This window comes from Mustela lutreola, chromosome 3, assembly GCF_030435805.1.
Source record: "Mustela lutreola isolate mMusLut2 chromosome 3, mMusLut2.pri, whole genome shotgun sequence".
Taxonomy (NCBI): Eukaryota; Metazoa; Chordata; class Mammalia; order Carnivora; family Mustelidae; genus Mustela; species Mustela lutreola.
In genome coordinates this window covers 163,975,219-163,988,049 of record NC_081292.1, presented here as the reverse complement: position 1 = coordinate 163,988,049, position 12,831 = coordinate 163,975,219, and the positions used below count along the sequence as shown (strand labels likewise).

Below are 12,831 nucleotides of genomic sequence, written 5' to 3'. Positions count from 1 at the left end.
ATACTCACAGGGAGCCCGTGGCTCCTTCCCCGAGGGACCCAAATCCCCCAAAAAACATAGACTGCCATGACCCCGGGAAGGACCGACTTCCCACCACACCCCATACTGAGGATGCCAGCTGGGAACCCATCACTCGTGAGTGAGAGGGACAAGCCTCCGGTGCTGACACGCATCTCTGCGAGCCTGCCCAGTGCCAACGGAAGCTCTGTTTTCACATCCCCAAATCCCGGCGCCCGTGGGTCCTGGAGACGCCAATTTCAAGCTCTGCACTTGTGTCCCTTACCCTTCATTGTTACTCACCCACATGTGCCCACACAGTATGTGCACCCGTTCTCACATGCTCACACTCCTCATGCATGTGCGCACCTTCTCACACACATGTGCGCACACATCACTCACGTGTGTCCATGTTCTCACACACGAGCTCACACATGGCTCACACACATGCTCACGTTCTCACACGACTGCTCACACATTATGCACATGTGTGTTCATATATTATTCACACATGTTCTCACATTCTCACATACATGGGTTTACATGTTCTCACAGACGTGTTCACTTATTCCTCACACACGTGCTCACACACTCCTCACGCATGTGGTCACATTCTCACATGCATGGGTGCACACGCATGTTCATATATTCTTCACACATGTTCTCACATTCTCACACACCTGTGCTCACATTACTCACACGTGTGTGCTCACACATCACACACATGTCCGTGTGGCTGATAGGACAGGCCCGGCACATCCTTCTTGCTTATGCTCTTTGTCATCTGATGGGAAAGCAGGAAACCAGGTGCGTTTGGAGCATCTGGGGACACGTGTTGAGCCGCGGCAGGTCGGCAGGACATACAACCCTGTTCAGACTCACGCTGGAAGCAGGAGTGGCTAATGGGGGCTCAGACCTCTCTAACGAGCTAAGTATTACACTTGCGAAGAAAAACGGATGAGCATTCTTGCCTTTGAACTTCTGTGGGTGCCCTAACGTCTCCCGGACCGACAGTGGCCCCAGCAAGCTCTAAGGAGGAGACAGTGCTTGAAGAAGCAGCCGCCTCGCAGGCTTGACCGGTGGGAGCAGCTGCAGCGGACTCCAGCATCACGAGCACAGGCTGCCCGCACCTGCGGCAACCAGCACGCCCTACCCTCGTCCTCACAGTCCCAGTGTGAGCCACTCACAATGAGGCCATAATACGGTGACGCATTCACATGCAAACTGCAATGCTGGGCCCCTGCACGAGCTGTGGGAGGCTCACTGCACAGAAGGCACATACCTGCACGGCTTCTGCTGTTCAGAAACCTCTTCCTTCCTAATTGTAAAATGTCATATGAATTCCCTTAAAATAAAAATATACTCCTCGCTTTATTTCCCAGGTCCCACTGTATCCACAAGCAAGAAGGCAGAGTTGGCAAGCCGAGGACAGACAGTGAGGACACATGAGCTAGCCTTGTGCTTCTGTGGTAGGGGGCTGTGGCAGGCGGGTCCCCTTTGTGCACCTGAGACACCAGGTGCCCAGGGAGTCCCCCTCACTTTAAATGTGGCCAAGGGGCCATCTGTCTGGGCTTGGCTCTTCGTGATCTGGTTCTGCATCTCTCTGGTCCTATGTGCCCATTGCATGGGGGACATGTCTGCCTGTTCACAACAGTGCCCTTCCTCAGAACCTTGGATTCACAGAAAAAACAACAGGGTTGCATAGGAAAGGATGAGGATTTTCAGCAGAGGAAGTAAGGCCTGGCTACCATGAAGAAGGAGCAGAAAGCAGATGTAAGAAGAACGGAATGAGGGCAGGCGTCACTCCCTTTCTCTGGCGTGGGCACGCTTGGTGACCCCAGCCATGCTGAGTGGGGACACAGGACCTGCCTGGAGGCTCCCGGCCACCATTCCTCTATCAGGGCTCCGAAAGTAACTCCTGGCCGGTTTTCCTGGAAGAGTCTGCCATCTGTTCTCTGCGGGGCTGCACCCTAAGATGTTCCCGTTGGTTCTGGGAGCTCTGAGAAATGGATGTCCACGTCCTGGAAGTGAGGCTACAGCGGTGGATCTCAGGGTTATTGTGGGTGTCCAGGTCAGGGCACGGCTCCAGCCCATAGTCCAACGTCCCTAAGTCTTCGCGACCTGTAGGTACAGCTCGCAAGAATTTGTGCCTGACACTTTAGGAAGGAAATCTGATACAGAGAGGGGTTTGCTTTCAAACATGTGGAGCAGAGTCTCCATGGCTGAGTCTCAGAATGGCAAGGAGAGTCAGTGAGACCATCCGAGAGATAGGCCAGACGAACGAGCGTCAAACCAACAGCGGGATTTTATCACCACAAAGAAAGCTGACGTGATCACCCACCCATTTAGGGAAATAGATGTACTATAACACACCATTTAGGTATCGCAGATGCAAATAAAGATACATTTCAACAGTAAGAATTTGTAGTTCTATCTGCTCTTCCATTTTAATTAAAAAAAAAAAAAAAACACACAACAATCCAAAACCCTCTAGAGATCGTGTGAGTTTGGGCCCTGCCAGCTGCCAACCTCTGGCGACACAGGCCCTTAGCTCTGGGTTCCTGCCGCAGCTGCAGATGGCAGCCAGTATCAGCCACGTCCACACTTGCTGTGCAGGTCCCAGCAGGAGAACGCAGGTGATGGTCTCACCAGGGAACTGTGCTACTGTGCTTTGTCGACTGGAGCAGCAAAGATGAAGGCAGAAAGGCTGTCTGGTCTTGGCCACGTGGCTCTGGCACAGGGTGTTGTGAGAATTCAACAAGCAGGGCCGGAAGCACATTCAGTTCTGTGAAGTCGCCCTGGTCACTGAGCATGGCCTCACCGGCGGCAAAGCCCAGCCTCCCCACTGCCCAAGCGAGCTTCCCCTTCAAAACCCCGGCGCTAAGCAGTAAACTCCAACCAGCCGTTGAACATGACAACATCAGAACTGACAAGGGCCGAGATGATACTGGAATCGTGGGGATGTAGTGCAGGGAGCCAGTGGTGCTAAGGACTCAGTAGCACAAGACCTCTGAGGACCCTGAGAGCTGGCCTGGTGCCCTGTGCGGTTCAAAGTGACTTCTGGCCATCGAGGTCTGTGGTGGGGATGTCAGATCAGGGGAGAGCGCGCTCAGCCCGGCTCCTACTCAGAGGCCCGCCTGCTGGTCCCCACCCATGGTGTCTGGCCTCCCGAGCTCACATCTGGGCGCAGCCGCGTTGCTGCCCTGCTTCCTGGGTCCTTCCACCTCCGTGGTTGCGCACAGGCTCCTCTGTTGGTACAGGTGGACGGCCACGGCAGCCATGCAAAGCAGGACGAATATGGCCATAGCCACCACACCTGGTGAGGGGGGGGCGAGGAAAATAGTGATGGCTGGAGTGTGCCCAGCGCACCCCAGCTCGGCGGCCCCACTCACAGCCCACACCCAACTGTTTCCCTCGCAGGCCTCTACTGTGACCTGGGGACTGTCGGCCACAAGGGTCTCACAGGTCAGTAAGCAGAGAGGCTCCCACTATTCTCCGAGTAGAGAATGCCTACTAGTAGAACCATGCCTTCTTCACCAAGTGCTTAATATTTTTGTTAAGGAAATGGAATTGTACACATTTGCACCTTTGTAAAAAATTATTTTAAAATAGCTTGAACATGGCATGGTGATTTATAGCACATGTGAGATCTGTATGTGTGGGGATGGTCTCTAAAACTAAATTTTTCATAGGAGTATATTGAATATGGGAATTTATAGAATCCAAGGTGCTTGAGATCTCCACTTGAAAACGTTTGGATGATTAACATCAAAGCCTGTGGTTCTCAACCTTTTACATGTTAGACAAATTTAATCAAACCTTTCGGTGGGAGAAATCAATGATTGTAGGAAGCTTTCCAGTGCACATACTTATGCCGATCCCAGAACACAGAGCTGCATCAAAGCCAAGTGCTCATGCACGCCATCTCACCCCAGAATGAGACATTAAATGAAAGTTACTGGATAGAAGAGTGAGACTCTTCCCTCTGCTTGCAGGGAGGGGTATCACCGCGACCGTGGCCCAGGAAGCCAGTGCCCCAGCCGTGATGCCTGGGGACAGGAGAGGCCAGGCCCGGCAGAGGGTCCCCAGGGTACTGGGCAGACGTCGCAGGACAGGTGTCCAAAGCTTGGTAATGTTTGATTTTTACATCAGCTTTGAGTGTATGTTTTCATCACAATTTCATCTGAAAACGATGGTTCTACCATCATTGTTGTGATCCAACATTAGTGTATTAGCCTCATGTTTTCTTCATAAAAACAACCTACAGTGATGTGCATTGGGGGCTACCTAACCCTCAACCATGAAACTTCTCCTCAAACACATAGCAGACCAAGGATGAGGCCAGTACTGTGTCTCCAGAACCGGTGCAGAAGCCCACCCGGGTCCACGCCTGAAAACCCACTTGCTCAAACTTGCTGCATGCTCTCGGGGAACCAGGGGCTGTTCACAAGGTCAGACTTTTCCCTTATTAGATATGTTTACAGTAATTCCTTAAAGGGCACCTCCATGAAGTCCTCAATTACATGTACTGAGGGTCTCTAGCTGGGCTGGCTTCAGAGAAGGTCATGCTCCCCAGGACTGAACTAGACAGCAGGTGCCTGGGAGGCAGGAGAGCCTGGACCCCCTCCTGGTGTAGACACTGCCCAAATTTCCGCGACAGCCAGGAACACACCTCCGATCAGTGCGGAGCGTCTGCGGTTCCCAGTCTCCACCGGCTTCCCCTGCTCTGCTGCTCCAGGATGTTCTGTAGGGACAAAGGAACAGGAGTCTGAGAGAATTATCTTGTACAAGTGGAATGTGTGTGGTTTTAACTGTAGAATTGTCAGCTTGCATTAAGAATGCATTAATCATGGGGAGTCTGGGGCGCCCATTGGTTAAGTGCAGGGTTCTTGATTCCCACTCAGGTCACGGTCTTGGGGTGGCGGGATCGAGCCCCGCATGGGCTCTTCGCGCTCATGGGGGAGTCTGCTTGAGATTCCCTCTCCCCCTGGCCATACCCCGCTCACACAGGCTCCCATAAATAAATAGATAGATAGAAGGATAGATAAATAAATAGATAAATCAATAAAATCTGCAAAAAAGAGGACGACGACTTTGGGTTGAGGGAGCTGTGGGTGGAGATTTCAGGGGCCCCTACTGAATGGAGGCGTACCACCCCGGGCAGCCTCCGCTGGGAGGGGCTGGGGCCCACCGCCCACAAGGTGCGCACCTGCTCGCGTGTGCTTGTGCTCCCGCACCCTGCCGACGCCTGGCCTGGCCCCACACTCCGATGAGGCCACGGGCCCCAGCACGGATGTGCGCCCAGAGCGCCCGGGATGCAGCGCGGCCTTCAGCGGGGCGGTGCGCTCGAACTGCAGGGCGGAGAGGCAGCCAGAGAAGCCCAGAGCGCCCGCCCGCGCTGTGTCCTCATCCACGTGGTCGCTGGGCTCTGCGGGAGACAGCGCAGTTAGTGGGTACAGGTGGTGCGCGCATGTAGTGGGCGCGCTTTGGGGCAGGGACGCTCCAGGCTCTTTATTTAGCCGTGTAGTTTACAGCTCTGGGCAGGTGACGCTTAGAAGCGTACTTTCACCAGCGAGGATCCCCGATGGTTCTGTCCGGAGCAACCCGGTGTGCAAGCAGATGAGCCGGGTCGCCCCATGGGGACAGTGCCGCTAAAATCCACTGCAGCCGCTCATCCAGTGGTGGTGGGGGATGGGCAAAGCAGGAACCGCTGGGCTCTGGGAGAAGCGCTGAAGTCTCCCCTCCCTGTTGGACACGTCTCTGGGCATCAGTGCCATGCAGCCGAGCCCGAGAGCCCTTGGAACGAGGCAGCTCGTGTGCCGCCCAGAACACAGAGCTGCAGTTTTCCTGGGCTCGCAAAAAGCCGAACAACGGCTTCTGGCAAGACAAATCTTCAAATAAAACTATCAAGACGTGGGAAGTATCGTTAGACCTTTGTCAGAATCCGTGCCCTCGCGTGTATGGTAAATGAATTTTTATTTCAAATGTTATGAATCCCTGTTGCTTCAGCTTTAAACTCTCCCGCTTGGCCCGAACGTCAGCTGTGCTTGAGTCTGACTAGTAGGACGGAGCATCCGTGCGCTCGGTTCCAACCTGACTGTCCTTACCCATGTGACTGGAAGGGACATACTACATAATTGCTTTGCTTCGCTGTGCTCCGTGTGACCTGGGCCATTGCCCTGCTTGGTCAGACTACATTTTGCTACATCACAGGGCCTTAGTGTCACTAACTTCAACCTCGCTTTTGAACATAAAGTGTTTTTTTTTTTTAAAGTAGCCCTTGTCAGTGTTTTTAAACAATGCTTGATGTGCAGTAACTTTGTTACCTTGTGTGCCTATTCCGTGTTTGAGCTCAGGGGAGGAATTCCTGTGTTTGAACCACAGCCACCGCAGAAACAGCTGTAATTTATTGAACAGAGGCACTTGGTCGATACTGCTCTCACAATGGGTGATTGCTCAGCTCCCTGGAAAAAGACGGCCTCCTTCCCTCCAGGTGTGGAAAGCCACAATTCAACAAAAATTCAGCCCGGGCTCAGGTCACAGAACCTGAACATCTCTGGGATTGTCATCTGCTCACTTCGTTCAGACAAAGCCAGTGACTGGCCACAGGGCTGGAGGAGAGCTCAGTGGGGCACAAGATGGGGCCTGGGTCTGCCACACCCTGGGGTCCCTGGGGTCCAGATGGCCTCCTGCTGGGGCTTTGGTCAGGAGAGGCTGGGATAGTCCATGGGCTTTGACTGTTTAGGATTAAAGACAAATTCTGTGTCATAGCTTAAAAAAAAAAAAAAAGGAATAAAGTACATGCTGCTATCAGGGAGGAAATGAAACTCCACATGTCACAGCCAGTCTCCCCTCCGACCTCCATGGCGGAATGCAAAGTCAGACGTCACACACATCAGTGGCCGTGTGCCCCAGCCTTAACAGACGCCCCAGTCCCAGCAGGGGCAGATCTGGGCCTCACCTGTCCTGCTCTACCTCGGGAGGGATGCTCTCCCCTCCCCTCCTCTCCCACCTCTGCTGCCAGCATCTCTGACGGGGCCCATCTCCCTTGCCCCAGCAGCAGGGTCAGACCATGGACTCAGCAGCACCATGTTTCATGGGAGTAAAGTCAGTCCTTGGACTGTGGTGCTCACAGCTTTATGGGCTCTGCTCCCCCTACCCCTGTCCCTGGAGCCTATGGCTCCGTCACATCACGAAGCTGTGGGTGAGTCTCCCCTTCTTCAAATGTTTATCCACTTCTCATCCTCCACAGTACGTATGCTGCCTTCCATGCTTGTCCTCTACGCATGCCCTGAGTCCCGGGACCCTTGTGCTGGGGTGCAGCCACCCTGGGACAGGGGTCATTGACACATGCTGACAAACTTGGATGCTCTGAGGTCATTCAGTCATTGTCAGACTGTGGGTTTGAGATGAGAAACAACAACTCTGCTTTGCTCCTGCCATGTTCTGTGGGAGCCCCGGCCCTGTTCCTGAAGCGTGGACTGCAGCAGACCTCGTAGTCAGGACTCCACAAGCAAATCTTCTTATCCATTAGGATCATCAGCGTTTTAACCACATGTTCAGAATCACCATTTTAAATCAACTTTGTCATTGTACATATATCTTGAAAATAAGTTTTATATGTGTATATAAAATATGTGTGCATTTATGTAAAATTTGCCTCCTCCTATAATGCAACCCTAACCGAAAAATTATGTATCTATATATTATATTCAAACCAGCCTCTGTCTATCTATCTGGCTCAGTTTGGATTTTCAGTTAAACTCGTACTATATTAATAGGACTTTTCACACATTACTTTTCTTTTTTTCAATGAAACGAGCTGTTAGAACATTACAATTCATGACATTTTCCATGTTGGCTGAAGAATGGGATGCATCCTTTTAATGCCCAACACAGTGTTGGAAACATATCAACAGAGACTTAAAAACCAAGCTATCGTTGTTTTCAGTGATTATTCTTCTATCGTCTACCCATGCATAGTTTGCATTCCCCAGACTTTGAATCTACATATGAGGAAAATGTGAAAGACTCGGGAATATAGCTACAACAAAGGAAGAGATGAAAAATCATCACCTCTGATAAAGTCTCTCCTCTTAGTGGCAAACAAGATGAGGGATAGGAAACAAACTCGAGAGCATTCTCCCAAAGTAATATGTGAACATCCATGGTGTTTACAGTTTATAACTAAAAAGCAAGTCCTCCTCTAAGTCTTACCTGCTTTCACTCGAATACCTGGGGACAAGGAGGGGAAGGCTTAAAGAGTGTCCACCCAACCCCTAGACACCACTGCTCTCACCAACGCTCCAGCTGTGGCCAAGGAGACCAGGCGACATGAAAGGCTCCTCTGGGGGGGGCGTGGTCGCTGGGCAGGGAGCATCCGTACACCACTGCCGGGCGCCATCCTGACCACACACGTGTGTGCTCTGCAGACCCCCACCACCCTGGGTACGGTTCTGGACCTGTGAACTCTGTCTGTTTGGACCACTATCCATCTCTGAGGTCAGGGAGTCGCCGTGGTCCTTGTGGTAACAGCAGAATGAGGGACAGGAGTATGTAGCTGTTCTCAGTCCTGTTTACTTGCTCGCCTATGGGAATTGTGCTCTCAAGATTATGGGCAACACAGATCCAGTAGGGTTTCTGCCTTGATCGGCATGAATGATCTAATGAAACTAAAACAAGGAGCTTGCTTCTGTGTTAGTGTCATGACACTGTGACCCAGGGAGGGGACACAGGGTGGGGAGCTCTGCATCTACTTACCTAAGATCTTGCCCAGCACAAGGGATTTGACGGCGTTGAATTCCATGCCAGAGGACAGGCTCACTTGGCTCCGAGCTTTCTGGTCCACCTGCCCCATGAGAAGGAAACACCAACACACTTGTCATTTGTCAGTGACATGGCAAGAAGCAAAGGGAAGCCATGGAATGGAAACGCAGGGCTACACCTGATGGGGAAACCCCATGTTAGGAGCTCGTCATCTGACATTGGAATGCCAGCACATAAGCAGCTTTCATGGCATCTCAGATCCCTGCTGTCCATCCCCCTGACCCCCGTTACTCCATGATCTTTATTGCTTCCTGACATGAGATGAATGATCCGTATTTGGTGGAACCCACAAAAATACCCAAACATCCAAAGCTTTTACATATCTCAAAATATAACCTAAAGAGTAAAAGCCAAAGTAGGTTATTCCATCTAGAGAACAAATACACTAAGGTTTTTTTTCAAAAGTGCTGACGGTATGTAATTGCACTTACTCTACAATAACTCAAGTCTCTTTTGCTAGTTATGCACATTTTAATCATACCTGTATTTTATTGAAGTCATATATTTAATTGTCATAACATTTGTACTCTTATGGATTCCCACTGGAAGATCATTTACAAATGCCCCACCTGTTACTTACTGTGATAACAGACCTAACATTTCATATTAAGTCAATTAAAATAAATGAGGGAAAGTTTAAGCAGTTAAAATTTAACTGTGTTTGGCAGGTTTCCATTACTAAACAAACAAAAATCCTGGATTGTGATTTCTTGTCTGCAGCACAAGAGAGATTAACACAGAGAAGGAAATTTTGCATTATGCCTCTTTATCAAAATTTTGCTGTAAGGGACACACCGTAGGTGGGGAGGTAGGATGTTCATTACTATTGGGCTGATGATGCTCTTACCTCTACGAAGATCACTCCTTCTTCTCTGTTGATCTTAACGTGGTGTAGGTGCCCGTCCGCCATGTTCTTGAAGTTAAAGTTAAAGACGTCAGGATCCTCATGTAGACCCAGCTTGTACCTAATCTGCAAACTCCCTAGAATAGAAAAAATAGCATATTTAAACAATAAAATATTTTAAAACTGCCTTTCTATACTCCAGAGAAATGATTATTATTTTGTTGCTTCTAGAAACAACATTTGTGCTCTGAGTCTATTCACAGTTCACGTGACGCATGGCTGGTCTCCATTCTGATAACACCATTTTTAACTCAAGACAAAGGTGTTAATAAGAGTGCTCTTTCCCAGGTTCCTGAGTGGCTCAGTCTTTAAGCGTCTGCCTTTGGCTCAGGTCATGATCCTGGAGTCCTGGGATCGAGCCCCGCATCGGGCTCCCTGCTCAGTGGGAAGCCTGCTTCTCCCTCTCCCACTCCCCTGCTTGTGTTCCCTCTCTCACTGTCAAATAAATAAATAAGACCATTAAAAAAAAAAAAAAAGAGTGCTCTTTCCCACAATTCTCAATTCTCCGAAAGAAAGCACCCAATTCTAACAGAGGCTAATGTCTGAATTCTGCTCCAGCTTTGTAAAAGGAGCATTAAGGAATGCTGAAGCCTCGGTCTTCCTAGTCTGGCCTTCTTTGGTCTTATTTCCCAAATCTGAATTGTGAGTTACAAGAGAATGTGGCCGGTCCTGGGAGCTCTGTGGGGCCAGGGGATATGGGAGGCCTGAGAGGCCTGAGGAGGCACAAAAGATGATGCAGATGGTGAGGAAAATGAATGACAGAAGGCACCCCTAGGCTTTATTCCCCTTGCTTTCTCACTGGCAGGGAGTCCACTGTGTCCTTCCCTGGGCTCCTTCCCATGGGATGATGAAATGCTGCTACCTTTCAGGTGGTTTGTAGCTTAAGCCTGCAACCCACATTTGAGATGATTGGCAGCATGTTATTTAGTTTTGTTTTTATATAAACAAATATATTTGTTTATGCACGCATGGAGGTTTTACTTCTAAAATCTGCTGGCATGACCAGGAGATGCAGAAGTGGAATACGGTAATAAGCTCTTTGTAGGACACGAGATTCCCCATGGTTCAGCGTGAGCTGCTCTACAAAAGTTCAGTGTCCTGCTTCTACCCATCAGGTGGGCTGTGCCCAAATCCTGCCTGCAGAGAGTTTAGCAAATTTTCCCAGATGTTGAATTAGTGCCCTGACTTTCTATTTGAAATGCCAAAGGCTGTGCTTTATTTCCCCACTGGAAGCAGAGTTGTTGGTTGAGTTTGTATTGTACTTTTTTTTTAAATTTATTTTTAATTTATTTTCAGCATAACAGTATTCATTATTTTTGCACCACACCCAGTGCTCCATGCAATCCGTGCCCTCTCTAATACCCGGAGGCATTAGAGAGGTATTACACCTGGTTCCCCCAACCTCCCACCCCCTGCCACTTCAAACCCCTCAGATTGTTTTTCAGAGTCCATAGTCTCTCATGGTTCACCTCCCCTTCCAATTTCCCCCAACTCCCTTCTCCTAACTCCCCATGTCCACCATGCTATTTGTTATGCTCCACAAATAAGTGAAACCATATGATAATTGACTCTCTCTGCTTGACTTATTTCACTCAGCATAATCTCTTCCAGTCCCATCCATGTTGCTACAAAAGTTGGGTATTCATCCTTTCTGATGGAGGCATAAACTCCATAGTGTATATGGACCACATCTTCTTTATCCATTGGTCTGTTGAAGGGCATCTTGGTTCTTTCCACAGTTTGGTGACCATGGCCATTGCTGCTATAAACATAGGGGTGCAGATGGCCCTTCTTTTCACTACACCTGTATCTTTGGGGTAAATACCCAGGAGTGCAATTGCAGGGTCATAGGGAAGCTCTATTTTTAATTTCTTGAGGAATCTCCACTCAGTTCCCCAAAGAGGCTGCACCAACTTGCATTCCCACCAACAGTGTAAGAGGGTTCCTCTTTCTCCACATCCCCTCCAACACATGTTGTTTCCTGTCTTGATAATTTTGGCCATTCTAACTGGAGTAAGGTGATATCTCAATGTGGTTTTAATTTGAATCTCCCTGATGGCTAGTGATGATGAGCATTTTTTCATGTGTCTGATAGCCATTTGTATGTCTTCATTGGAGACGTGTCTGTTCATGTCCTCTGCCCATTTTTGGATATGATTATCTGTTTTGTGAATGTTGAGTTTGGGGAGTTCTTTATAGATCCTGGATATCAACCTTTTGTCTGTACTGTCATTTGCAATTATCTTCTCCCATTCCGTGGATTGTCTCTTTGTTTTCTTGACTCTTTCCTTTGCTGTGCAGAAGCTTTTGATTTTGATGAAGTCCCAAAAGTTTATTTTCGTTTTTGTTTCCTTTGCCTTTGGAGACATATCTTGAAAGAAGTTGCTGTGGCTGATATCGAAGAGATTACTGCCTATGTTCTCCTCTAGGATTCTGATGGATTCCTGTCTCACATTGAGGTCTTTTATCCATTTTGAGTTTATCTTTGTGTATGGTGTAAGAGAATGGTTGAGTTTCATTCTTCTACATATAGCTGTCCAGTTTTCCCAGCACCATTTATTGAAGAGACTGTCTTTTTTCCACTGTATATTTTTTCCTGTTTTGTCAAAGATTATTTGACCATAGAGTTGAGGGTCCATATCTGGGCTCTCTACTCTGTTCCACTGGTCTATGTGTCTGTTTTAATGCCAGTACCATGCTGTCTTGGTGATCACAGCTTTGTAGTAAAGCTTGAAATCAGGTAACGTGATGCCCCCAGTTTTATTTTTGCTTTTCAACATTTCCTTAGCGATTCGGGGTCTCTTCTGATTCCATACAAATTTTTGGATTATTTGCTCCAGCTCTTTGAAGAATACTGGTGGAATTTTGATCGGAATGGCATTAAAAGTATAGATTGCTCTAGGCAGTATAAACATTTTAACAATGTTTATTCTTCCGATCCAAAAGCATGGAATGGTTTTCCATCTTTTTGTTTCTTCTTCAATTTCTTTCATGAGTGTTCTGTAGTTCCTTGAGTACAGATCCTTTACCTCTTTGATTAGGTTTATTCCCAGGTATCTTATGGTTCTTGGTGCTATAGTAAATGGAAACGATTCTCTAATTTC

At 48.8% G+C, this 12,831-nt stretch overlaps 1 protein-coding gene across 1 annotated transcript in view; it reads right to left on the bottom strand.

Annotated features, from left to right (window-relative positions):
* Positions 1-2,438: 2,438 nt before the first annotated feature.
* The window catches only part of LOC131827230 (contactin-associated protein-like 4), a 130,433-nt gene continuing 120,040 nt past the window's right edge, over positions 2,439-12,831 (bottom strand). Inside the window, exons 21-25 of the mRNA XM_059167384.1 lie at positions 9,671-9,804; positions 8,758-8,845; positions 5,207-5,425; positions 4,670-4,741; positions 2,439-3,313 (exon numbers count right to left, since the gene is read on the bottom strand). Of these exons, the coding sequence (XP_059023367.1) occupies positions 3,123-3,313; positions 4,670-4,741; positions 5,207-5,425; positions 8,758-8,845; positions 9,671-9,804 (704 nt within the window). The 3' untranslated portion in view covers positions 2,439-3,122. The remainder of the gene's footprint in view (positions 3,314-4,669; positions 4,742-5,206; positions 5,426-8,757; positions 8,846-9,670; positions 9,805-12,831) is intronic.